The 25794-nt window shown below is 43.3% G+C and overlaps 1 protein-coding gene across 1 annotated transcript in view; it reads left to right on the top strand.

The window, feature by feature from the left end:
- Nucleotides 1-25469, top strand: part of LOC110508312 (signal peptide peptidase-like 2B) — a 49785-nt gene extending 24316 nt beyond the window's left edge. The window contains 10 exon segments of the mRNA XM_036966059.1: nt 24-120; nt 344-460; nt 7270-7351; nt 9695-9769; nt 9932-9994; nt 10154-10253; nt 16366-16443; nt 16598-16758; nt 22122-22220; nt 22222-25469. Of these exon segments, the coding sequence (XP_036821954.1) occupies nt 24-120; nt 344-460; nt 7270-7351; nt 9695-9769; nt 9932-9994; nt 10154-10253; nt 16366-16443; nt 16598-16758; nt 22122-22220; nt 22222-22281 (932 nt within the window). The 3' untranslated portion in view covers nt 22282-25469.
- Nucleotides 25470-25794: the final 325 nt, after the last annotated feature.

Genomic DNA, 25794 nt, shown 5'->3' with positions numbered 1-25794 from the left:
CCTCGCGCTCTCTGTCGGTTTAGTGTATATCATTATTGGGATATTCTGTCTGGCCTCGTCTGTTGGCCTCTACAACTGTCTCTGGCCCTTTGTGAGGAGACTCCCCTTTGGCAAGTGCAGGTGAGATACTTATCAAATAAACCTAACAAAGATCTGTTCATAATCACAGATTAAGGGGTACCCAATCAACCTAACACAAATCACAAGAAGAGTAGGCCTATTCAATCAACCAATCAAAAACACAAACTGAATCAATGCAAATAGTTTACTCTTCTCTAACTATTGTTGGTTTTTACTTTTTCCAACTTCTAATTTATTCCTGGTTTGTTGTGTGTGTATATAGGATCCCAGAGAACAACCTTCCCTACTGCCACAAGAGGCCTCAGGTCCGCATGCTGCTGCTGTCAGCCTTCTGCATCGGAGTCAGTGTTATCTGGGGCGTGTTCCGCAACGAAGACCAGTGAGTTTCTGTGGGCGTGTGATCAAATCAAATCGAACTTTGTCACATGCGCCGAATACAACAGGTGCTGACCTTACCGTGAAATGCTTACTTACAAGACCTTAACCAACAGTGCAGTTCAAGTACAGTTTTTACAATGTTTTTTTTTACAAGAACAATATTTACCAAATAAATAAAAAAAATCTAAAAAGTAACACAATAAAATAACAATAACGAGGCTATATACGGGGTACCAGTAACGAGTCAGTGTGCAGGGGTACAGGTTAGTTGAGGTAATTTATACATGTAGGTAGCTGTGAAGTGGCTATGCATAGATAATAAACAGTGAGTAGCAGCAGTGTACAAAACAAATGAAGGGGCATCAATGTAAATAGTCCAGTGGCTATTTGATTAATTGTTTGTCAGTCTTATGGCTTAGGGGTAGAAGCTGTTAAGGAGCCTTTTGGTCCTAGACTTTGTGCTTGCCTGGAGTCCATGACAATTTTATGGGCTTTCCTCTGACATATTATATAGGTCCTGGATGGCAAGAAGCTTGGCCCCAGTGATGTACTGGGCCATACGCACTACCCTCTGTAGCGCCTTACGGTCAGATGGCGAGCAGTTGCCATACCAGGCAGTGATGCAACCGGTCAGGATGCTCTTGATGGTGCAGCTGTATAACTTTTTGAGTATCTGGGGACCCATGCCAAATCTTTTCAGCATCCTGAGGGGGAAAAGGTGTTGTCGTGCCCTCTTCACGGCTGTCTTGATGTGTTTGGACCATGCTAGTTTGTTGGTGATGTGGACACCAAGGAACTTTTAAACTCTCTACCCGCACCACTACAGCCCTGTTGATGTTAATGAGGGCCTGTTCGGCCCTTCTTTTCCTGTAGTCCACGATCAGCTCCTTTGTCTTGCTCACATTGAGGAAGAGGTTGTCGTCCTGGCGCCACACTGACAGTTCGCTGACCTCCATATAGGCTCTCATCGTTGTCAGTGGTCAGGCCTACCACTGTTGTGTAGTTAGCAAACTCAATGATGGTGATGGAGTCGTGCTTGGTCACGCAGTCGTCGGAGAACAGGGAGTACAGGACGGGACTAAGTACACACCCCGGGGGGGCCCCAGTGTTGAGGATCAGTGTGGCAGACATGTTGTTACCTACCCTTACCACCTGGGGGCGGAAGTCTAGGATCCAGTTAGAGGGAGGGGTTTAGTCCCAGGGTCCTTAGCTTAGTGATAATATTTGAGGGCACTATGGTGTTGAACGCTGAGCTGTAGTCATTGAAAAGCATTCTCACATAGGTGTTCCTTTTGTACAGGTGGGAAAGGGCAGTGTGGAGTGCGATTGAGATTGCGTCATCTGTGTATCTGTTGAGAATTGGAGTGGGTCCAGGGTTTCCGGGAGGATGCTGTTGATGTGAGCCATGACCAGCCTTTCAAAGCACTTCATGCTACCGCCATGAGTGCCACGGGGAGGTAATCATTTAGGCAGGTTACCTTCACTTCCTTGGGCACAGGGACTATGCTGGTCTGTTAGAAACATGTAGGTTTTACAGACTCGGTCAGGGAGAGTTTGAAAATGTCAGTGAAGACACTTGCCAGTTGGTCCACGTATGCTTTGAGTACACGTCCTGGTAATCCGTTTGGACCCGTGGCTTTGAATGTGGACCTGTTTAAAGGGTCTTTCTCACATCCATTGTCTACAGAGTTTCAGAAATCCTGGTTAGAGGATTCCCGGATTTCCTGCTTATTCTCTCCTTATTCCGGGAATCTTCCAGCCGTCTCACTGGTTAACTATGCTAGAGGGATGAGTAACATTACCTGAGACCTGAAGAGTGGCTTCAGCCTTTTGCTCCCAGATATAATGAATGCAGCTCAGTAGGCTAATATAGTATTCTTGAGGTGTTTGTGTCAGGGTTTCTGTTTTAAAAAAATATATAATAATAATAATTGAACCTTTATTTAACTAGGCAAGTCAGTTAAGAACACATTCTTATTTACAATGACGGTCTACTGCAAATGGCCTCATGCGGGGACGGGGGCCTGGGATTAAACATTTAAAATACATACAATATACATACAATATAGATATGACAAAACACATCGCAACAAGAGAGATAACACTACATAAAGAGAGACTTAAGACGACAACACAGCATGGTAGCAACATAACAACATGGTAGCAGCACAAAACATGGTACAAACATTATTGGGCACAGACAACAGCACAAAGGGAAAGAAGGTAGAGACAACAATACATCACACAAAACAGCCACAACTGTCAGTAAGAGTGTCCATGATTGAGTCTTTGAATGAAGAGATTGAGATAACTGTCCAGTTTGAGTGTTTGTTGCAGCTCATTCCAGTCGCTAGCTGCAGCGAACTGAAAAGAAGAGCGACCCAGTGATGTGTGTGCTTCGGGGACCTTTAGCAGAATGTGACTTGCAGAACAGTTGTATGTGGAGGATGAGGGCTGCAGTAGATATCTCAGATAGGGGGGAGTGAGGCCTAAGAGGGTTTTATAAATAAGCATCAACCAGTGGGTCTGTATGCAGAGATGACCAGTTTACAGAGGAGTATAGAGTGCAGTGATGTGTCCTATAAGGAGCATTGGTGGCAAATCTGATGGCTGAATGGTAAAGAACATCTAGCCGCTCGAGAGCACTCTTACCTGCCAATCTATAAATGATGTTGCCATAATCTAGCATGGGTAGGATGGTAATCTGAATCAGGGTTAGTTTGGCAGCTGGGGTGAAAGAGGAGTGATTACAATAGAGGAAACCAAGTCTAGATTGAACTTTAGCACCGTCTAGCCATACGCCCAAGTACTTGTATGAGGTGACTACTTCAAGCTCTAAACTCTCAGAGGTAGTAATAACACCTGTGGGAGGGGGGCATTCTTCTTACCAAACCACATGACCTTTGTTTTGGAGGCGTTCAGAACAAGGTTTAGGGTAGAGAAAGTTTGTTGGACACTAAGAAAGCCCCCAAAAAACATCTGTGTCAGATGGTTTAGACCCTTTCTTCTTTAAGGTTGCTTCCCGATCATCGCCAAGCCTTTTCTGGGGAGGTACCCATTGCTTGGAAGGCAGAACCTCGGACTCAGTGACTGCCTGCAGGGAGAAACTTTGTAGCGGGGCAGGGGAAAAAGAGGGAGGAGCATCGGGGATAGTCGCATTAGAAGGGGTGGGAGATGAGGAAATGTTGGACGGGCAAGGAGGCATGGCAGAGTCAAATAGGAATCCTGACTTAATGAAGTGGTGACTGAAGAGCTAGCCATGTGCTCAGGTGGTTTAAGCATGTCCCAGTTTAGGTCACCAAGCAGGACAAATTCAGACTTAGTGTAAGGGGCCAGGAGAGAGTTTAGGGCAGGTAGGGTACAGGCCGGTGCTGACGGAGGACGATAGCACCCAGCAACAGGTCAACAAAGAGTTATTTGAAAGTTTAATGCTTAAAACCAGCAAATCAAATTGTTTGGGGAAAGACCAAGCACTGAAGGTGATCATTGGTAAAGATTGCCATTCCCCCACCTTTGGAAGATCTGCCTTGCCGAAAAGGTTATAACCAGAAAGGTTAATATCGGTATTCAAAACTCTTCCTTCACCACGTCTCAGTAATGACCAACACATCTGGATTGTTGCTGTGAACCCACACTTTCAAATGTTCCATTTTAGGGTAATAAGCTTCTAGTGTTAACGTGCAGAAAACCTAGGCTTTTACGAGAGCAGAGATCAGTGAAGCAGAGCACAAATCAGAATGGGGGCTAGCAACAGATGGGCCAGGGTGTTCATGCACATTTCCAGATATCATCAACAGTAATACAATCAAGGCACGGCATAGGACAGGGAGAGCTCAGCAGTGCTGATTTATGACATCAATGTGCATCAGATGGCAACAAGATCATATTGTACAGCAATTTCATCAGGTAACATGAATACAAAGCTGGTGAGAGGTGGTTAGAATAGGATGGGAGGCCAAAAGTAACCAATAGAGAGGCAGAGTCCCAAGTGTGGGGAAAAAACATACTCGGTCCCACGGTTGGGTAAAGAAAGTTTGTAGTCAACAAGGTATGCAGGAGTCATGAGGCAAGTAGCAAAACGTACAATATATATTTTTTATGTATAACGACTTGGCCATTGTAAGTTCAGAGTTACTCGCCCCAACAGTGTGTGAGTGCTTCAGGTGACCAAAAGCTCGGGAGAGACAGGGGAGTGTGGTGGGGGTACCTGTAGCAGACGGGGAGACGACCAGGGCAGACGGTGAACAGATCGCCAGGTGGAATCCAAGCAGCAGTGCAACAGTAGTAGGTGTCACACCCACTTGGGTGAAGCTTTTATTTCTGGAGGCAGATTTCTTGTAGAAAATACCAGTGAATGGTCTTTGAACGGCTGGTGGGGGCTTCAAAGGATGCTTCAAAGACTGCCACTTGTTGCCACTTGTTGGGACCAAAGGCCTCAACACCTTTTTACTTCACACCTTAGTGCTCATTGAATTTGCATCTGGTCTGTCCTTGCAAGCCTGGGAGCCTTAACTCAGCATTCAGTCTCCATTTAAAATAAAATATATCTTTGTAATGTACTTTATTTTCTTTTTTTCTTTTTCTTCTTGGCTTTCAAAATAGCATCAGACCAAACACTACTCACTCAGTTCCAGGTTGGATGGTGTCCTCAGGTCTGTGCTGTTTGTTTGCCAGAGAAAATCTGAGATGACAGTGTTGTTAACAAAAGGCTAAGCTTGAGAGCCAATATATTTATTTCATTTCATTTGCGATTTTCATGAATAGTTAACGTTGCGTTATGGTAATGCACTTGAGGCTATAATTACGCTCCCGGATACGGGATTGCTCGTCGCAACAGGTTTTAATAGCACACCTGATGATAGACCACAGGCTATATCCAATAACTTAATAATTGTACCATGATTTTACCAATATGTTATTGGGGCCATTCTAGGAGCTCATATGCAAAAATGTTGTGTCCAACGTTTCAACAGACAAGCTGTCCTCATCAGGGTATAATGACGAACACTGCGGGGTGACTAATTTTATATAGTGTCAAAAGACACACACAGGTGTCTGTAATCATGGCCGGGTGTGGCCTGATATCATTGATTCATTCTCATATATTAAAATAGCATACAAAAAATATAAATGGATAGCATACGATCATAGATGCAATTTGGCTACATAAGCCTACAAACATTTACAATAGCAAAATCACAAGAATGGCTTCAGATCAAAGTCTACGTTGAGACCGAAGGGAGCAAGGGCCTTTAAATTAAAGATCCAGGTAGCCTCTCATTTTAATAATAAATTGTCGAGGTCACTCCCTCCTAGGGAGGGTGACATGTTCGATGCCAATATAACGTAGAGACGAAATCGAGTGGTTTGCTTCCAAAAAGTGGGCCGCAACTGGGTAAGTCGAGTTTTTGCACCTTATGGTGCTACGATGCTCCGAGATACGTACTTTTAATTTGCGCTTTGTTTTACCCACATCATTTTTATCACAAGGACAAGTTATAAGATAAATAACTGCCTTAGTGGAGCACGTAATAACACCTTTAGATTGGGATCTGTTTCCCTGTTTGGGGGTGTTTGAAGGATCTACATCTATAAGGACCATTGCATTGAGCACAGCCATTACACTTGTAGTTTCCATCCAGTAGGGGCGCAATACACGTTGTGCAGGGATATCTTGGGGTGGTAAATCAGAGTTTACCAATTGATCTCTGAGGTTTCTGCCCCGCGATAATACGACCGATGTCCGAAAACACATTACCGATACTCTCATCGGATCATAGAATGTGCCAATGTTTGAGAACGATTCCCTTCATTTGTTCAGAGTACTTTGAATAGCGGGGTAGTTAAAATGCAAGAATGCTTCTTTTTGCGAGACTGACCCATGGCTCGTTTTGTTTAGAATTTTCTCAATGGCAGTATTAATCTGACCACTTTTGTACCCCCTCTCCTTGAATTTTCTTTGTGTCTCAACCATATTTCTGTCAATCTGATTTGTTTTTTACAAATTCTTTTGATTTGACAGAATTGGGAAGTAGGTGTAGGTGAAGTAGGTGACTATCAGCCCACAACAAACTGTTACGATCAGTAGGTTTCCTGTAAAGATCCGTGTATAGAACACTTCACAAAAGATATAGAACACTTCACTTCAGAAAATATCAGAAGATCAAGAAAACTGATTTGACGTGTATCAAATGAAATAGTAAATCTCAAATGTTCAGAAAAGCATGGAACGCCTGGAGCTGTTTTGCAACACACGTCCATAGAACAAAAATAATATCAATATACCATTTCCAAATAATGATGTTAGGCAAGAAAACATTTTTGAGAAGATTGAAAATAGACTGTTTCTCCATGTAACCCACATACAAATTAGCATAGTGAGGAGCCATGGGGGATCCCATAGCAGTACGGTCAAATATACTTGTCATCAACTGGTATTTTCATGAACCGAATAGTTGAAAAAGCTGTATTTTGCTATGGGATTTTTTTATTCTTATGGACAATTGGTTGGCGGCAATTTTATTTGTTGTTTTTTATGTATTTTATCGGCCAAAAGCCTGCATTTTTTTTTTTTAACTAGGCAAGTCAGTTAAGAAGACATTCTTGCTTACAATGATGGCCTACCGGGGAACAGTGGGTTAACTGCCTTGTTCAGGGGCAGCAGGGGCAGAACAACAGATTTTTACCTTGTCAGCTCGGGGATTCAATCAAGCAACCTTTCGGTTACTGGCCCAATGCTCTAACCACCAGGGTACCTGCACCCCCAAAATGATTATTTTTATATGTGTGTGTGTATGTCCCCTCACCTAGGTGGGCTTGGGTGTTACAGGATGCCCTGGGCATAGCCTTTTGTCTCTACATGCTCAAGACTATCAGACTGCCCACATTTAAGGTGGGTACACCTGTATAGAGATCCTATAATAAGATTACTTTCTATGTTTTTCTATGGGTAAACCAGCATAGATGGAGCTCTATAATGTACTGACCATATAAGTAGAATCATTAGTATGGGTATCCCCATTCAAGTTGTTAGTTTCTACATTATGGCTCAATAACCCAGACAGATATCAAAGAAAGCTCAAGCTAGATTCATTCACCACACTGGGTGTTGTAGCTTCCAAGACCAGATACAACGTTACAAGCACATATTTATAACCGCCCATCCCAAACAGTACCAGTCAAAAGTTTGGACACACTTACTCATTCAAGGGTTTATCTTTATTTTTACTATTTTCTACATTGTAGAATAATTGTGAAGACATCAAAACTATGAAATAAAACATATGGAATCATGTAGTAACCCCCAAAAATAATTTTAGATTCTTCAATGTAGCCACCCTTTGCCTTGATGACAGCTTTGCACACGCTTGGCTTTCTCTCAACCAGCTTCACCCGGAATGCTTTTCCAACAGTCTTGAAGAAGTTCCCACATATGCTGAGCACTTGTTGGCTGCTTTTCCTTCACTCTGCGGTCCAACTCATCCCAAACCATCTCAATTAGGTTGAGGTCCGATGATTGTGGAGGCCAGGTCATCTGATTCAGCACTGATGCAGCACATCTGATGCAGCACTCTCCTTCTTGGTCAAATAGGCCTTACACAGCCTGGAGGTGTGTTGGGTCATTGTCCTTTTGAAAAACAAATTATTGTCCACTAAGCGCAAACCAGGTGGGATGGCGTATCGCTGCAGAATGCTGTGGTAGCCATGCTGGTTAAGTGTATCTTGAATTCTAAATAAATCCCCAACAGTGTCACCAGCAAAGCACCCCCACACCATCACATGTCCTCCTCCATGCTTCACGGTGGGAACCACACATGCGGAGATCATCCGTTCACCTACTCTGCGTCTCACAAAGACATGGCGGTTGGAACCTAAAATCTCAAATTTGGACTCATCAGACCAAAGGACAGATTTCCACCGGTCTCATGTCCATTGCTAATTTTTCTTGGCCCAATCAAGTCTCTTCTTCTTATTGGTGACCTTTTAGTAGTGGTTTCTTTGCAGCAATTCGACCATGAAGACCTGATTCATGCAATCTCCTCTGAACAGTTGATTTTGAGATGTCTGTTACTTAAACTCTAAATCATTTATTTGGGCTGCAATTTCTGAGGCTGAGGTATCTGGGTCTTCCTTTTATGTGGCGGTCCTCATGAGAGCCAGTTTCATCATAGCGCTTGATGGTTTTTGCGACTGCACTTGAAGAAACGTTCAAAATTCTTGATATTTTCCGGATTGACTGACCTTCATGTCTTTAAGTAATGATGGACTGTCATTTCTCTTTGCTTATTTAAGCTGTTCTTGCCATAATATGGACTTGAGCTTTCCCAAAATAGGGCTATCTTCTCTATACCCCCCCTACCTTGTCACAACACAACTGACTGGCTCAAACGCAATAAGAAGGAAAGAAATTTCACAGATGAACTTTTTACAAGGCACACCTTTTTGATTGAAATGCATTCCAGGTGACTAACTCATGAAGCTGGTTGAGAGAATGCCAAAAGTGTGCAAAGCTGTCAAGGCAAAGGGTGCCTACTTTGAAGAATCTCAAATATAATACTTTTTTTGATTGGTTTAACACTTTTCTGGTTAATAGATGATTCCATATGTGTTATTTCATAGTTTTGATGTCTTCACTATTATGTTACAATGTAGAAGGAAAAAAAACTTGAATAAGTAGGTGTGTCCAAACCTTGGACTGGTACTGTATGTGTATGTAATGTGCTATATATTTATCTTAAGAGTATATAATGGTATAAAACAGTAAAGATATAAGACACGGTTATAGATTGTAATTACTGTTCTATCAGCTCTATCGCCAGACACTTGGCTCTTATTCAAACCTTATGGAATGAGGCCCTCAGAGACAGGCCTTTGTACTTTCTCTCTGCCCAAATACAATGCCCACAGATCATTCCATCTAACCCATAACACAATTACTACTGCTAGGCTAATTATACAATTGTGTTAAAATAGGCTTAAGTCCGTATCCAACTAAGTCGATCGGTCTGTCGTGGATTGTAATTGGGACTATTTTTAAATAGATTTTATGTCTATGGTACTGACCACATTTAATAACTAACTAGGGTCACGAGTTGTACTGATGATCATGCATGTGTGTTAATGACCATGACTTTCCTAACCACAACTCGGGGCTCTATGACACTCAATGGCCTGTGTATCTAACCATGGGCATGAAAAGACATATTAATGTCTTCTTTGATGTTCTTTCTTCCAGGCCTGCACCATGCTGTTGGTGACCCTGTTTGTCTACGATATTTTCTTTGTATTTATTACACCTCTCTTTACCAAGGTATGTCAGTCATTCATGGTTGAGCCCAACTTTTCAATAAGAAATAATGATACATTTTCATTCTAAAACGCTTTTTGTTACAGGACGAACTTAAAGAACTATAACTTGCTAGATCAACCATACATTAAGCCACTACCATGTTTCCTGTGTTTCTGTCTTCAGAGTGGTGAGAGTATAATGGTGGAGGTTGCGGCTGGTCCCTCTGACTCCTCCACACATGAAAAGGTACAGTTGGCATCATTAATTAATCGGTCAATCAATTGATTTTATGTTTTGTTGTTCATTTGGCGTCACAAGTTGTTTTTTCACTTGAACCGGTGTAGTAATAAAAGTAAGAAATAATGTACTAATCTATGCTCTCTGTCCTTCCTGTCCTTTCTCCAGCTTCCTATGGTGCTTAAAGTGCCCTGCCTCAACTCCTCCCCCCTGGCTCTGTGTGACAGGCCCTTTTCTCTGCTGGGATTTGGAGACATCTTAGTGCCAGGTAACATTATTGTTCTATAATCTGCCCTCTACTCTATACCTAGATATTTCAAGCAGACCTGTGCTTAAGAAGGCCAAGGTAATGACTATCACCCTGTTAGGTTTTAAATGAACCGAGTAAAACTCACAGACAATTAGTAAAGCTTAAATCAAGTTTATTCACCCATTGGGTCACACAGCTGCATAGGACAAAGACATGGTTCCACCAGTGGTTTATATATATACAGTGGGGCAAAAAAGTATTTAGTCAGCCACCAATTGTGCAAGTTCTCCCACTTAAAAAGATGAGAGAGGCCTGTAATTTTCATCGTAGGTACACTTCAACTATGACAGACAAAATGAGAAAAAAATCCAGAAAATCACATAGTAGGATTTTTTATTAATTTATTTGCAAATTATGGTGGAAAATAAGTATTTGGTCAATAACAAAAGTTTATCTCAATACTTTGTTATATACACTTTGTTGGCAATGACCGAGGTCAAACGTTTTCTGTAAGTCTTCACAAGGTTTTCACACACTGTTGCTGGTATTTTGGCCCATTCCTCCATGCAGATCTCCTCTAGAGCAGTGATGTTTTGGGGCTATTGCTGGGCAACACGGACTTTCAACTCCCTCCAAAGATTTTCTATGGGGTTGAGATCTGGAGACTGGCTAAGCCACTCCAGGACCTTGAAATGCTTCTTACGAAGCCACTCCTTCGTTGCCCGGGCAGTGTGTTTGGGATCATTGTCATGCTGAAAGACCCAGCCACGTTTCATCTTCAATGCCCTTGCTGATGGAAGGCGGTTTTCACTCAAAATCTCACAATACATGGCCCCATTCATTCTTTCCTTTACACGGATCAGTCGTCCTGGTCCCTTTGTAGAAAAACAGCCCCAAAGCATGTTTCCACCCCCATGCTTCACAGTAGGAATGGTGTTCTTTGGATGCAACTCAGCATTCTTTGTCCTCCAAACACGACGAGTTGAGTTTTTACCAAAAAGTTATATTTTGGTTTCATCTGACCATATGACTTTCTCACAATCTTCTTCTGGATCATCCAAATGCTCTCTAGCAAACTTCAGACGGGCCTGGACATGTACTGGCTTAAGCAGGGGGACACGTCTGGCACTGCAGGATTTGAGACCCTGGCGGCGTAGTGTGTTACTGATGGTAGGCTTTGTTACTTTGGTCCCAGGTCTCTGAAGGTCATTCACTAGGTTCCCCCGTGTGGTTCTGGGATTTTTGCTCACCGTTCTTGTGATCATTTTGACCCCACGGGGTGAGATCTTGCGTGGAGCCCCAGATCGAGGGAGATTATCAGTGGTCTTGTATGTCTTCCATTTCCTAATAACAGTTGATTTCTTCAAACCAAGCTGCTTACCTATTGCAGATTCAGTCTTCCCAGCCTGGTGCAGGTCTACAATTTTGTTTCTGGTGTCCTTTGACAGCTCTTTGGTCTTGGCCATAGTGGAGTTTGGAGTGTGACTGTTTGAGGTTGTGGACAGGTGTCTTTTATACTGATAACAAGTTCAAACAGGTGCCATTAATACAGGTAACGAGTGGAGGACAAAGGAGCCTCTTAAAGAAGTTACAGGTCTGTGAGAGCCAGAAATCTTGCTTGTTTGTAGGTGACCAAATACTTACTTTCCACCATAATTTGCAAATAAATTCATTAAATATCCTACAATGTGATTTTCTGGATTTATTTCCCTAATTTTGTCTGTCATAGTTGAAGTGTACCTATGATGAAAATTACAGGCCTCTCATGTTTTTAAGTGGGAGAACTTGCACAATTGGTGGTTGACTAAATACTTTTTTGCCCCACTGTATATATATCTCTTTCCCAATTTGGGTGATGTCCTCCTCCTCTCTAAGCATTACATCTTTATTGCTAGGCAGGAAATTAAGTGATGCGGGCCATAAACTGTTCCTTCTCCCTTAACGTGCCCTGACCTCGGCCCCCTTCCTCACTAAACCACATCTCTCCACTCTTATTAGTCCCTGCCACATGTGATTGCCCTCCACCATATACATTCCTCCTACAGATAACCATTATCTTCTGGTGTTGACGCTAGACTATAGCACTCAATATTTCAATAGGATACCTGATAATTAACACTATTACAAGTTTAGGAGTCAGAACCCAGAATCCATCAGCACTCACATCTGTAGCCATGAAAGGCTTTGAAAGGCTGGTCATGGCTCACATCAACACCACCATCCCAGATACCCTGGACCCACTCCAATTCGCATTACGCCCCAACAGATCCACAGATGATGCCATCTCTATTACACTCCAGACTGCCCTCTCCCACCTGGATAAGAGGAGTGTTGTTCATTGACTACAGCTCAACGTTCAACACCATAATCCCCTCCAAGCTCATCACTAATCTCAGGACCCTGGGACTGAACACCTCACTCTGCAACTGGATCCTAGACTTCCCGATGGGCTGCCAACAGGTGTTGAGGGTGGGCAACAACATATCCGCCTCGCTGACACTCAACATGGGGGCCCCTCAGGGGTGTGTGCTTAGTCCCCTCCTGTATTCTCTGTTAACCCACAACTGCGTGGCCACACACGACTCCAACACTATCATCAAGGCGTTGAGGGTCGCCCCCAGGTGATAAGGGTAGGCAGCAACACATCTGCCATGCTGATCCTCAACATGGGGCACCCACAGATGTGCGTGCTTAGTTCCCTCCTGTACTCCCTGTTCACCCACGACTGTGTGGCCAAACATGACTCCAACACCATCGTTAAGTTTGCTGACGACACTCCAGTGGTAGGCCTGGTCACCGACAATGATGAGACAGCCTGTAGGGAGGAGGTCAGAGACCTGGCAGTGTGGTGCTTGGACAACAACCTCTCCCTCAATGTGAGCAAGACAAAGGAGCTGATTGTGGACTACAGGAAAGGGCGGGCTGAGCAGGCCACAATTAAGATTGACGGGGCTGTAGTGGAGCGGGTCTAGAGTTTAAAAGTTCCTTGGTGTCCACATCACCAATGAACTATCATGGTCCAAACACACTAAGACAGTCATGAAGAGGGCACGACAACACTTTTTCCCCCTCAGGAGACTGAAAAGATTTGTCATGGGTCCCCAGATCCTCAAAGTTCTACAGCTGCACCATCAAGAGCATCCTGACCGGTTGCATCACCACCTGGTGTGGCAACTGCTCGGCATCTGACCGTAAGGCGCTACAGAGGGTAATGCGTACGGCCCAGTACATCACTGGGGCTTCCTACTATCCAGGACCTATACACTAAGCGGTGTTAGAGGAGGGCCCAAAAAATTGTCAAAAACACCAGTCACCCAAGTTATAGACTGTTCTCTCTGCTACTGGATGGCAAGTGGTACCGGAGCGCCAACTCTAGGACCAAAAGCCTCCTTAACAGCTTCTACCCTCAAACCATAAAGACTGCTGAACAATTAATCAAATGGCCACCCAGACTATTTACATTGCACCAACTCCTTTGACTCATCACATACGCTGCTGCTACTGCTTATTATCTATCCTAGTCTAGCCTAGTCACTTTACATCCTACCTATATGTACACTGAATAAAAATATAAACGTAACATGTAAAATGTTGGTCCCATGTTTCATGAGCTGAAATAAAACATTCCAGAAATGTTCCGTATGCACATAAAGCTTATTTCTTTCATTTTGTGCTCAAATTGGTTTACATCCTTGTTAGTGAGCATGTTTCTTTTGCCAAGATAATCCATCCACGTGACAGGTGTGGCATTTCAAGAAGCTGACTAAACAGAATGATCATTACACAGGTGCACAGGTGCTGGGGACAATAAAAGGCTACTCTAAAATGCACACAACACAATGCCACAGATGTCTCAATTTGAGGGAGTGTGCAATTGGCATGCTGACAGCAGGAATGTCCACCAGAGCATTGAATGTTAATTTCTCTACCATAAGCCATCCCCAACGTCGTTTTAGAGAATTTGGCAGTACGTCCAACTTGCCTCACAACCGCACACCAAGTGTATGGCGTCATGTGGGTGAGCGGTTTGTTGATGTCAATGACATGAACAGAGTGCTCCATGATGGCATGGGCAGGCATAAGCTACTGGTAACGAACACAATTGCATTTTATCAATGGCAATTTGAATGCACAAAAACACAGTGATTAGATCCTGAGGCCCATTGCGAGGTCCATTTTTAAGTTATCTATGACTAGCAGATGCCCATCTGTATTCCCAGTCATGTGAAATCCATAGATTAAGGCCTAATACATTTATTTCTGATGACTGATTTCCTCATATGAACTGTAACTCAGTAAAATCGATGAAATTGTTGCATGTTATATTTTTGTTCAGTATACATACTGTATCTACCTCAATTACCTTGTAACCCTGCACATCAATTCAGACCCCTTGACTTTTTCCACATTTTGTTACGTTACAAAAATGTCCTCAATCGACACACAATACTCTATAATGACAAAGCAAAAACATGTTTTTAGAAATGTTAGCAAATTCACCTATGGTTTATTCAATTGATTGGACATGATTTGGAAAGGCACACACCTGTCTACATGAGGTCCAACAGTTTACAGTGCATGTCAGCGCAAAAACCAAGCCATGAGGTTGAAGGAATTGCCCGTAGAGCTCCAAGACAGTATTGTGTCGAGGCACAGATCTGGGGATGGGTACCAAAAACTTTCTGCAGCACTGAAGATCCCCAAGAACACCGTGGCCTCCATCATTCTTAAATGGAAGAAGTTCGGAACCACCAAGACTCTTCCAAGAGCTGTTTCCCCGGCCAAAATGAGAAATAGGGGGAGAAGGGTCTTGGTCAGGGAGGTGACCAAGAACCCGATGGTCACTCTGACAGCGCTCCAGAGTTCCTCTGTGGAGATGGGAGAACCTTCCAGAATGACAACCATCTCTGCAGCACTCCACTAATCAGGCCTTTATGGTAGAATGGCCAGACAGAAGCCACTGCTCAGCAAAAGGCACATGACAGCCCGCATGGAGTTTGCCTAAAGGACTCTCAGACCATGACAAACAAGATTCTCTGGTCTGATGAAACCAAGCTTGAACTCTTTGTCTTGAATGCCAAGTGTCACGTCTGGAGGAAACCTGGCACCATCCCTACGGTGAAGCATGGTGGTGGCAGCATCATGCTCTGGGGATGTTTTTCAGTGGAAGGGACTGGCAGACTAGTCAGGATCAAGGGAAAGATGAATGAAGCAAAGTACAGAGATTCTTGATGAAAACCTGCTCCAAAGCGCTTAGGACCTCAGACTGGGGCGAAGGTTTACTTTCCGACAGGACAACGACCCTTAGCACACCGCCAAGACAACGTAGCAGTGGCTTCAGGACAAGTCTCTGAATCCTTGAGTGGCCCAGCCAGAGCCCGGACTTGAACCCGATCGAACATCTCTGGAGAGACCTGAAAATAGCTGTACAGCTAAGCTCCCCATCCAACCTGACAGAGCTTGAGAGGATCTGTAAAGAAGAATGCTAGAAACTCCCAAATACAGGTGTGCCAAGATTTTAGCTTCAAACCCAAGAAGACTCGAGGCTGTAACCGCTGCCAAAGGTGCTTCAACAAATTACTGAGTAAAGGGTCTGAATACTTATGTAAATGTGATCTATCCGTTTTTGCTTTGTCGTCAGTATGGGGTATTGTGTGTAAACTGAGGGGGGGGGGGACAATTTAATCCATTTGACAATGAGGCTGTAACGTGACAAAATGTGGAAAAAAATCAAGGGCTCTGAATACTTTCCGAATGCACTGTATATAGCCAAGTTATCATTAGTCATTGTGTATTTATTCCTCGTATTTTTATTATTATTTTTATTTTTCTCCCTGCATTGTTGAGAAGGGCCCATTTAGTAAACATTTCCCTGTTAGTCTACACTGTTGGTTATGTGGCAAATACAATTTGATTTACTCTACTCTTGTATCCTGTCTTAGTACCAGGTAACACCCATAGTGCCTAATCTAAATCTCATTTAGGGCCAAGAGTTTTCCCTGACCTGGACCTATATCATACAGCATCTTTCTGTGGCGAGATAAAGCTGCTATCTGAACTTGTCCCAGCTTAGCTGACCTGGTCTCTCGCTCTCTGCCTCGCTCTCTGCCTCGCTCTCTGTGTGTGTCAGGTCTGCTGGTAGCCTACTGTCACAGGTTTGACATCCTCATGCAGTCCTCACGGTTCTATTTCCTGGCCTGCACTATCGGTAAGACCAACACATTTTCATTTGCATAATCTTTTTGATTGTCAAATCGACTTTGTAGTCTATAACAGACAATATTTGTTCCAACCAAGCAGTAACACACCTGATTCACGCTTCCCCTACCTCTTTCACCCTCTCCCTTGCTCCCGCTCTACAGGTTATGGTATCGGGCTGCTCATCACCTTTGTAGCTCTTGCCCTGATGCAGATGGGTCAGCCGGCACTGTTGTACCTGGTGCCTTGCACCCTCCTCTCCAGCCTCGCGGTGGCGCTGTGGCGCAAAGAGCTGCCCTTATTCTGGACAGGAAGTGGATTTGTGGTGATTACCAGTTTGATATGAGTGTCGCCGCCGTCTACGGAAAGAAACCTGTCTAGTGCTATGTACCAAACTTTAAATTCTAGTTTTACTGTTGAGTACTGTAGCCCCAAAAACTAGATATCGCTTTCTTTGTTCCCCTGCTCTGCCCTCCCAACCCATGCTGTCATTTTACTGTGGGTTCTTTGCTATAGTCGGCTGCTGAGGGCTCCAGTGTCTATGAATGTCGCTGACGATATCTGATCTGGGCTTGCCTTTATTCTTTACTAGTATAATTATAGTCCTCTGCTGCTAGATACCAGTCAGATTGTCTTACAGTAGATTGTAATGTTGTGGCGTTAGAATAGACGCTATGCATAATAGTGTTTTGGGTCATGAAACACCATTTGGTAGGTAGTTGACAACCCATAGTATCTGGCGGTGACAAGGGAGTACTGTACTTTGTATCTCACCCCTTTTCTCTGAACTGATAATTGTGAACATGTTTCTCGAAGCTACTGGGTTTTGTGTGACAAGGTGCTCTTAAGGCTCTTGCTTTCCTCTTAATGTTTCCTCCCCCTCTGTGTGTCAGATCTATCGCTCAATGTACAGCCATACCTCTGCTAACAAGCTGCCCCACTATCTGTGGTCAGGGAGAGAGACGGAGACACACAGAGAGCATGGGCTCCTGAGTTCTTCTGCAAAAACATAAAATTAGAGTTTGATAAATGTAGATAAGTAAAACAAAAATTTGCAAGGACTTATTAAAGGATACTAACATCAAAACCTTTATTACAATTCACAATTCCATACCTAAAACCTTGATTTTGGATAAAATGAACTGAATGGACTATTACCAACAAGGACTATCAACAAAAACTAACTTCTAAATAGCCAAAACCTTCAGAAGAAACACAGCGGAACCTGGAAATACCATCCAACACAAAACTGAGTGAGTAATATTCAGTCTGAACCTCCTTTCTGAAGCCAAACAGTAAAATACTGTCTCTAGGTCATTTTGTTATATAAAGCTTAATCATTAAGGCTATCAAGCTGCTAGGAAAGAATCTGACTAAAATTAGCACTTAAGTGTAAAGTGAGAGATGTGAACGTTTGGCCTAACAATGGCAGGAGAGTTTCACAGCCCCTCCCACCCCCCCCACCCCCTCCATCTGTGCAGAGAAAAAAAAAAACATCTCTCAAACTTCTCACCTACTCCCATTGCCTGCTGCACTGCTGCTTGGATTCCACCTGGCAATCTGTTCGCCGTCTCCCTGGCCTGTCTCCCCCTGTCTGGTACAGGTACCCCCGCCACAATCCCCCTTCTCTCCCGAGCTTTCGATCGCCTCCAGCACACATGGACTGTTGGGGCAAGTGACTCTGAACTTACAATGGCTAGCCCCAAATTATATTTTTCTCTTGTGCTTTATGATATTTCATATTTCATGATATCCTCATGACTCCTGTGTGCTTTGTTGACTATGAACTTGCTTGTTTACTTAACTGTGGGACAATCTGTGTGTTCCCGCACTCGGGACTCTGACTCTCTATTGCAGGGCTGTCCAACCCTGTTCCTGGAGAGCTACCATCCTGTAGGTTTTTGCTCCAACCCTAATCTAGCGCACCTGACTCTAATAATTAGCTGGTTGATAAGCTGAATCAGGTTAGTTACAACTGGGGTTGAAAACCTACAGGAGGGTAGCTCTCCAGGAACAGGTTTGGACAGCCCTGCTCCATTGGTTACACAGACTTTTGGCCTCCCATCCTATGCTAACCACCTCTCGCCGGCTTTGTATTCATGTTACCTGATGACATTTCTGTAGAATATGATCTTTTTACCATCTAATGAACATTCAAATGTTCTAAGTCAACACTGCAGAGCTCTCCCTGTCCTCAGCCGTGCCCTAATTGTATTACTGCTGTTTTTTTTCTGGAAAACATGCATGTACACCCTGGCCCATCTACTGTTGCTAGCCCCCATTCTGATTTGTGCTCTGATATCTGCTTCACTGATCTCTGCTCTCGTAAAAGCCTGGGTTTTCTGCACGTTAACACTAGAAGCTTTTTTACCTAAAATGTATCAATTGAAAGTGTGGGTTCACTGATGCAATCCAGATGTCTTGGTCATTACTGAAACGTGATTAAGGAGGAGTGTTTTGAACACTAATGTTAACCTTTTTCGGCAAGACAGATCTTCCAAAGGTGGTGGAGTGGCAATCTTTACCAAGGAATACCTTTAGTGCTCGGTTGTCTCCAAGTCGATCCCCAATCAATTTCATTTGCTGGTTTTAGCTCTTTGTTGACTGTTGCTGGGTGTTAATGTCCACCATCAGCACCGGCCTGTACCCTAAATGCCCTTACACTAAGTCTGAATCTGTCCTGCTAGGTGACCTAAACTGGGATGTGCTTAAACCACCTGACCTAGTCCTAAAGCAATGGGACTCCCTAAATCTTTCTCAGATTATTACCAATCCTACAAAGTATGACTCCAACACCCAGAAAAAGCTACTCTCCTTGATGTTATCCTCCTGATAGGTATCAGTCTGGTGTTTTCTGTGATGACCTAAGTGATCACTGTTTTACAGCCTGTGTAATGGCTGCTCAGTGAAACGACTTGTCATAGACGCTTGCTAAAAAACTTTAATGAGCAAGCCTTCCTTCATGAGCTGGCCTCTGTATATTGGTATAGAATCAGCTTGATCCCCTCTGTCGAAGACGCTTGGACCTTATTTTTTATTTATTTTCAGGGGTATCGTTAACAAATATGCGCACATAAAGAAAATGAGAATTTAACAGGTTCAGCCCCAGGTTCGACCATGATCTGGTAGAGTTACACTCCACCTCAAGAATGCCATTTAGCAAATCGCTTGGCCCACACATACTCGGGCTGACTGGCTCTCATTCAGGCAAACTAGAAAAGTGCACTCAGGCTATCCAGAACGCCAAAGTTAGTTACTTTAAGGAGCAGTTCTCTCTATGGGTCTAACCCCAAGAAGTTCTGGAAAACTGTTAAAGACCTGGAGAATAAACCCTCCTCACAGCTGCCCATGTCCCTTAATATTGACGATGTGGTTGTTACAGACAAGGAGCACATGGCTGAGCTCTTTCATCACCACTTCATTGAGTCAGGACTCATTTGACTCTGCTATGCCTCCTTGCCCATCCAACATTTCCTCATCTCCCACCCCTTCTAATGCGACTATCCCTGATGCTCCTCTCTCTTTCCCCTGCCCTGCTACAAAGTTTCTCCCTGCAGGTGGGGTGTTAAAGGAGCTCTCTAAGCTTGACCCCAAAATAACATCTGGTTCAGATGGTTTAGACCCTTTCTTCTTTAAGGTTGCTGCCCCTATCACCGCCAAGCCTATCTCTGACCTTTTTAACCTGTCTCTCGTCTCTGGGGAGGTTCCCATTGCTTTGAAGGCAGCCAGTGTGTCCTTTATTTAAAGGGGAGATCAAGCTAATCTTACATTTTATAGGCCTATTTCTATTTTGCCCTGTTTATCAAGTGTTGGAAAAACTTCTCAATAATCAACTGACTGGCTTTCTTGCCCTGTTCATCTAGAATATTCTCTCGGGTATGCAATCTGGTTTCCGCTCAGGTTATAGATGTGTCACTGCAACCTTAAAGGTCCTCAATGATGTCACCATTGCCCTTGATTCTAAGCAATGTTGTGCTGCAATTTTTGACTTGGCCAAAGCTTTTGATACAGTAGACCATTCTATTCTTGTGGGCCAGCTAAAGAGTATTGGTGTCTCTGAGGAGTCTTTGGCCTGGTTTGCTAACTACCTCAGGGTGTAGTGTATAAAGTCAGAACATCTGCTGTCTCAGCCACTGCCTGTCACCAAGGGAGTACTCCAAGGCTTGATCCTAGGCCCCACACTCTTCTCAATTTACATCAACAACCTAGCTCAAGCAGTAGGAAGCTCTCTCTTCCATTTATATGCAGATAGTTTTATACTCAGCTGGCCCCTCCCCGGATGTTGTGTTAAACGCTCCACAACACAGCTTTCTTATTGTCTAACAAGCTTTCTCTGCCCTTAACCTTGTTCTGAACACCTCCAAAACAAAAGTAATGTGGTTTGGTAAAGATAATTCCCTCCTCCCGCAGGTGTTATTACTACCTCTGAGGGTTTAGAGCTTGAGGTAGTCACTTCATACAAGTACTTGGGAGTATGGCTAGACGGTACACTGTCCTTCTCAAAACATATCAAAGCTGTAGGCTAAGGTTAAATCTAGACTTGGTTTCCTCTATCGTAATCTCTCTTTTACCACAGCTGCCAAACTAACCCTGATTCAGATGACCACCCTACCCATGCTAGATTATGGCGACATCATTTACGACATCATTTATAGATTGGCAGGTAAGGGTGCTCTCGAGCTGCAACAAAACCCACACTGGACCGTTTTATCTCCATCTCTTCATTCAAAGACTCAGACACTCTTACTGACAGTTGTGGCTGCTTTGCGTGAGGTATTGGCTGTACCTTCTTGCCCTTTGCGCTGTTTTCTGTGCCAAATGTTTGTACCATGTTTTGTGCTGCTATGTTGTCGTCTTAGGTCTCTCTTTATGTAGTGTTGTGTGTTTTGTCCTATATATTTTTATTTTTAATCCCAGCCCCCGCCTCCTCAAGATGCCCTTTGCGTTCTGGTATGTCGTCATTGTAAATAGGAACAAATTCTTAACTTGCCTTGTTAAATAAACAAAAAATGTGTTTTAAAGATGTCTCCTCTCTAACACCCAGGAAGCTCCGATTTTTAACTCCCATTAGAGAGCTCTGCAAACGTTATGGATATGGAGTTTCGCTGAGCAACTCTTAATTTACTCCTATTACGGCCAGTATGTACTTCCAAAAAGGGTCTGAAAAAATATACAAGAAACCTTTTATTTTTTAATCTTCAGTATTCTGCTGTTGTAGACTTCTGACCTGTGCATTGCAGTAATGAGTGATTGGAGGAGCCAAATAGGCATTTTTTTAGGCCTTTTTTGGAAGTACATACTGGCCGCAACAGGAGTAAATGACGATAGTTTCTCAACGAAACTCCATATTTGGTGAGGAACAAACATATAACTCTTGCGGAGCGGTCTAATGGGAGTTTGAATCAGATGTTCCTGGGCGTTAGAGACACCTACTCATAGTCAAAATCTTTAATGCGCAGATACTAGAGCACTAACAAGCTTGCTATAGTTGCACACTCCTCCAGTCAGTGGGTTGCTGTGATAATAGAAATACAATGAAGGCTTTATTTAGTCCATTGATCTAGAATTGACTTGACAGAGGAATGGCAGTATATGTTTTGGTATTCTGCATAAACTGTCGTGTGCTTATTGTTGTCTCAGACTAGCTCCACAGTGGTCTGATGTTTCTCCTCTGTTTGTCCCGCCCAGCTTCCCATAGTTCTGCAACCAATCAACTGTACGCAAACCCCAGGACCAACCAGAGAGGAGCCCCTCACCAATCCTGAACTACAAGGTCCTGAAGCAGAGTGAGGACCCACTTCAGGACACACCCCCTCCAGAGGCCAGCAAATCAGAAAAGGATTTCTAGGATGCCAATTTCTTATTCATTTAGTTTCTATTGTTTTTTTTTTACAAAGGTTCTCTATACATTCGTAACAGACAGAAATTATGAACATTTCAGTGCACTTGGTGTGTAAAGAGGAGGGGAGGATGGATGAAAGAATGAGCGGGAGGGAGGGCACCCAACCTACAGTAGCTGTTCTTCATATCCTTGGGGTTGCAGGATCAGCCATGGGAGTCCTGGTAAATGAGCCAGACATGACCCAGGCTAAACAACACCAAGCCAGTCTGGGACAGGCAAAGAGCACAATATAGCTTCAATGGAAATTCTAACCAAAAGGAAGAGAGACCTGATTCTTCAAACAACTTAATTATAAGATTTCCAAAAACGGAGCAGTTAAGTCACTCAATTGTGCAGATTTTGGAGCCCAACGAACAGTGGGGTCTCAGCTTTTATATGAAAGTACAACCTCTTGGCAGATGTGTGTAAACGGGCAGGGAACAGTGTGTAAAAGATTAGTTTGTCTGTGCAGATTAAGATTGCACGAGGGATTACTCGTCTAACGGCATTTGCCACAGCTCACACCGTGCTCATTTCTGCAAGTTTCCACACAGCTGAGTTCTGGCAGATAGATAAAACGTGATGTCGCATGCTGCGTTTGCACCCAAACGGCTCTGAGCTGTCGACAAGATTGTATCAGGGGGGAAAAAACACTAGCATATAACAATAGACACTTCTCTAAGTAAAAAGTATGTCTAATTTTCTCACTACACACTATGCCAAAGTCTTGTTCACTACTCGGCTATTCCAATCGGACATGAGGAAGGTTGGAAATAAAGGTTTACGCTAACCAACACCCCCTGGCCCTTCCCATATGAGTTAGACCTCCGTGACTGAAATTGAGTCACACCACTATAGATGGCCTACTCTGCCCTGTTCAACCCCATATGATGTGGTCACCGATTATGTTCATGCATCTCCCATGTAGTCAGCCTGAGTCGCATCCAATACACATGACCTGTCCTGCTCAACACCCCACCCTCAACACCATCCTGTTCAGTTTGCCCCCCCCCCCCCCCCAAAAAAAATGTATATGCAGAAAAGCATTCAATAATTTTTTACATTTAACCAGGTGAGTCCCATTGAATCTATTTTTTTAAGGGAGGCCTGGCAGCCATTATAATCTACACTACTAGAAGGTCAATATGTGCATTCTAAATTACACCCTGTTCCCTAAATTGGGCCCTGGTCAAAAGTAGCGCATTGTATAGGAAATGGGGTGCGATTTGGGATGATACCACCATTATAAATCTGTCGGCTTGTTCCCTTTCTTTTTCTTCTTTAAGTACCATGAAGAACGAAAGAGCCACACTACGGCCTGTCCTCTGTACATCAAAGATGACTGAAGTATCAGACATACCCTTTTTCGTGTGGTGCTATCATGTATTCTCAACCAGCCAAAGGTATATGATAATAATGATTATTGATTTAGGGCATAAAGGGACACTGTCCTAGTGGACTAAAAAGCAAGCTTTGTGGAGAATCTTCATGTAAAGTGTTTATATATCCAGAATAAGACTTAATCTGTGTTTGGGAAATCTTCCCAAATATCTATATTTTTTTTATCTTAGCTTGCTATGGGTTTGGTTTGATCCAGGCTGTTTTATATACATTTAAGGTTGTCCCCACTCTTTTTCCAGTAGATGTTGTGGTTCCACTTCAAATTAGGTGTAAAACCCATGTATGTGTTTAATTACATTGTAGGCAGTTATGTAAGAATGTTTGCCTAGGTAAACAGTTTAAGTTGTAAGTACTAATTCATTACACTAACTACGTTATAAGGAGACTTAGGGCTCGATTCAGCGCTATAGCACGATTGAAAGGCAACGTTCTCGCTGCATTCACGGTAAACGCTGTATATAATGGCTCAAACTGAAATTACCTTTATTTCAAGTGCACAATAGTGCTGAACTTCAGCAATACGGATTGAATCAAACCCCCTAGATTAACCGATTTGTTTATAATATTCAATATAGCCTTAAATGGGTTTTGGCCTTGTATGTCTGTGCATATTGTTTTATGAAGACAGAGGCGGACAGCTATCTAAACTTATCGTAAGCATGGTCTAATTACCGATAGGGTGGAGCCATTGATCATCAGTTATATTAACTGCAAACATGGGGCCTCCTGAGTGGCGCAGCAGACGAAGTCACTGCATCGCAGTACTTGAGGCGTCACTACAGACCCGGGTTCGATCCCAACCGGCCGTGACCTGGTGTCCCATAGGGCGGCGCACAATTGGCCCAGGGTCATCCGGGTTAGGGGATGTTTGGCCGGGGGTCTTTACTTGGCTCATAGCGCTCTAGCTACTCCTTGTGGCGGGCCGGGCACCTGCAGGCTGACTTCCGGTAGTCAGTTGAACTGTGTGGCAAAATGTGTAGAATTACAGGAAATTAGCTTTAAAACTACACATCTTTCTTTCCGCCCCATGGGAAAGTGTAGAATTGCAGCACAATTTTCTCTACGCCCCATGGCAAAATGTGCTGAATGGCAGGAAAGGAACGTTAAAACATAAGTTCTCTGCTGTCACGGGGGTGGGTTACTAAAATGTTTTGGTCGCAAAGTGTGTGTTGGGGGGGGTACGCAACCACAGCAGCCCTAAACAAAGAGTTGCAGTCCGTTTTACCTTAGATTATATAATGTAATGGTCAAAACATTGATTTGAGAGTTGTAAAGGTAGGGTGAGGTCTGTGCTTTTTTGACAACACACACAAAGCAAGTCCTGCAGGCTCAAGTTTTATCTTCACTTGATTACTGTCCAGTCATATGGTCAAGTGCTGCAAAGATGGCCCTAGTTAAGCTGCAGCTGGTCCAGAATAGAGCAGCACATTTAGCTTTTAATTGTAATTAGAGGGTTAATATCAATTATATGCATGCCAGTCTCTCTTGGCTAAGAGTTGAGGAGATACTGACTGCATCAATTCCTGTTTTTATAAGAAACATGAATGTGTTAAATTCCAGATTGTTTGCAATAGTCAACTTACACACACACACACTTACCCCACCAGGGATCTTTTCACAGTCCCCAGGTTCAGAACAAATTCAAGGAAACATACAGTATGATTGCACGGAACTCCCTTCCATCTCATATGGCACAAGTGAGCAGCAAACCTGTTTAAAACAACAAATAAAGCAACGCCTCTCCATGTGACCTACTTCCTGTGTATGTACTGATATGAAGTGTAACTGATAGATGCAAACAAACATATTCATGTTTTTAAATGTAAATTGTAAAGTATTGTGTCTGTACTTTCTTGGACCCCAGTAAGACTAGCTGTCGCAATTGGCATCCTAATAAAATCATTATTTCTGTTTTAGACTGGAAAGGGTAGGAGGGGAATAATTCGGAGATGACATTGACTGGACAGGCAAGGCTGGCTACATACATCATCATGGTTCTTTCTTTTTATTATTTCTATCAGCTGTGGATGGGAAGAACAACAGTTCAGCAGAACAATGATATTACAACAGAATAGTCAG

Source organism: Oncorhynchus mykiss, chromosome 28 (genome assembly GCF_013265735.2).
Source record: "Oncorhynchus mykiss isolate Arlee chromosome 28, USDA_OmykA_1.1, whole genome shotgun sequence".
NCBI lineage: Eukaryota > Metazoa > Chordata > Actinopteri > Salmoniformes > Salmonidae > Oncorhynchus > Oncorhynchus mykiss.
The sequence above is the reverse complement of the archived record's forward strand: the minus strand, read 5'-3'. Positions and strand labels throughout refer to the sequence as shown.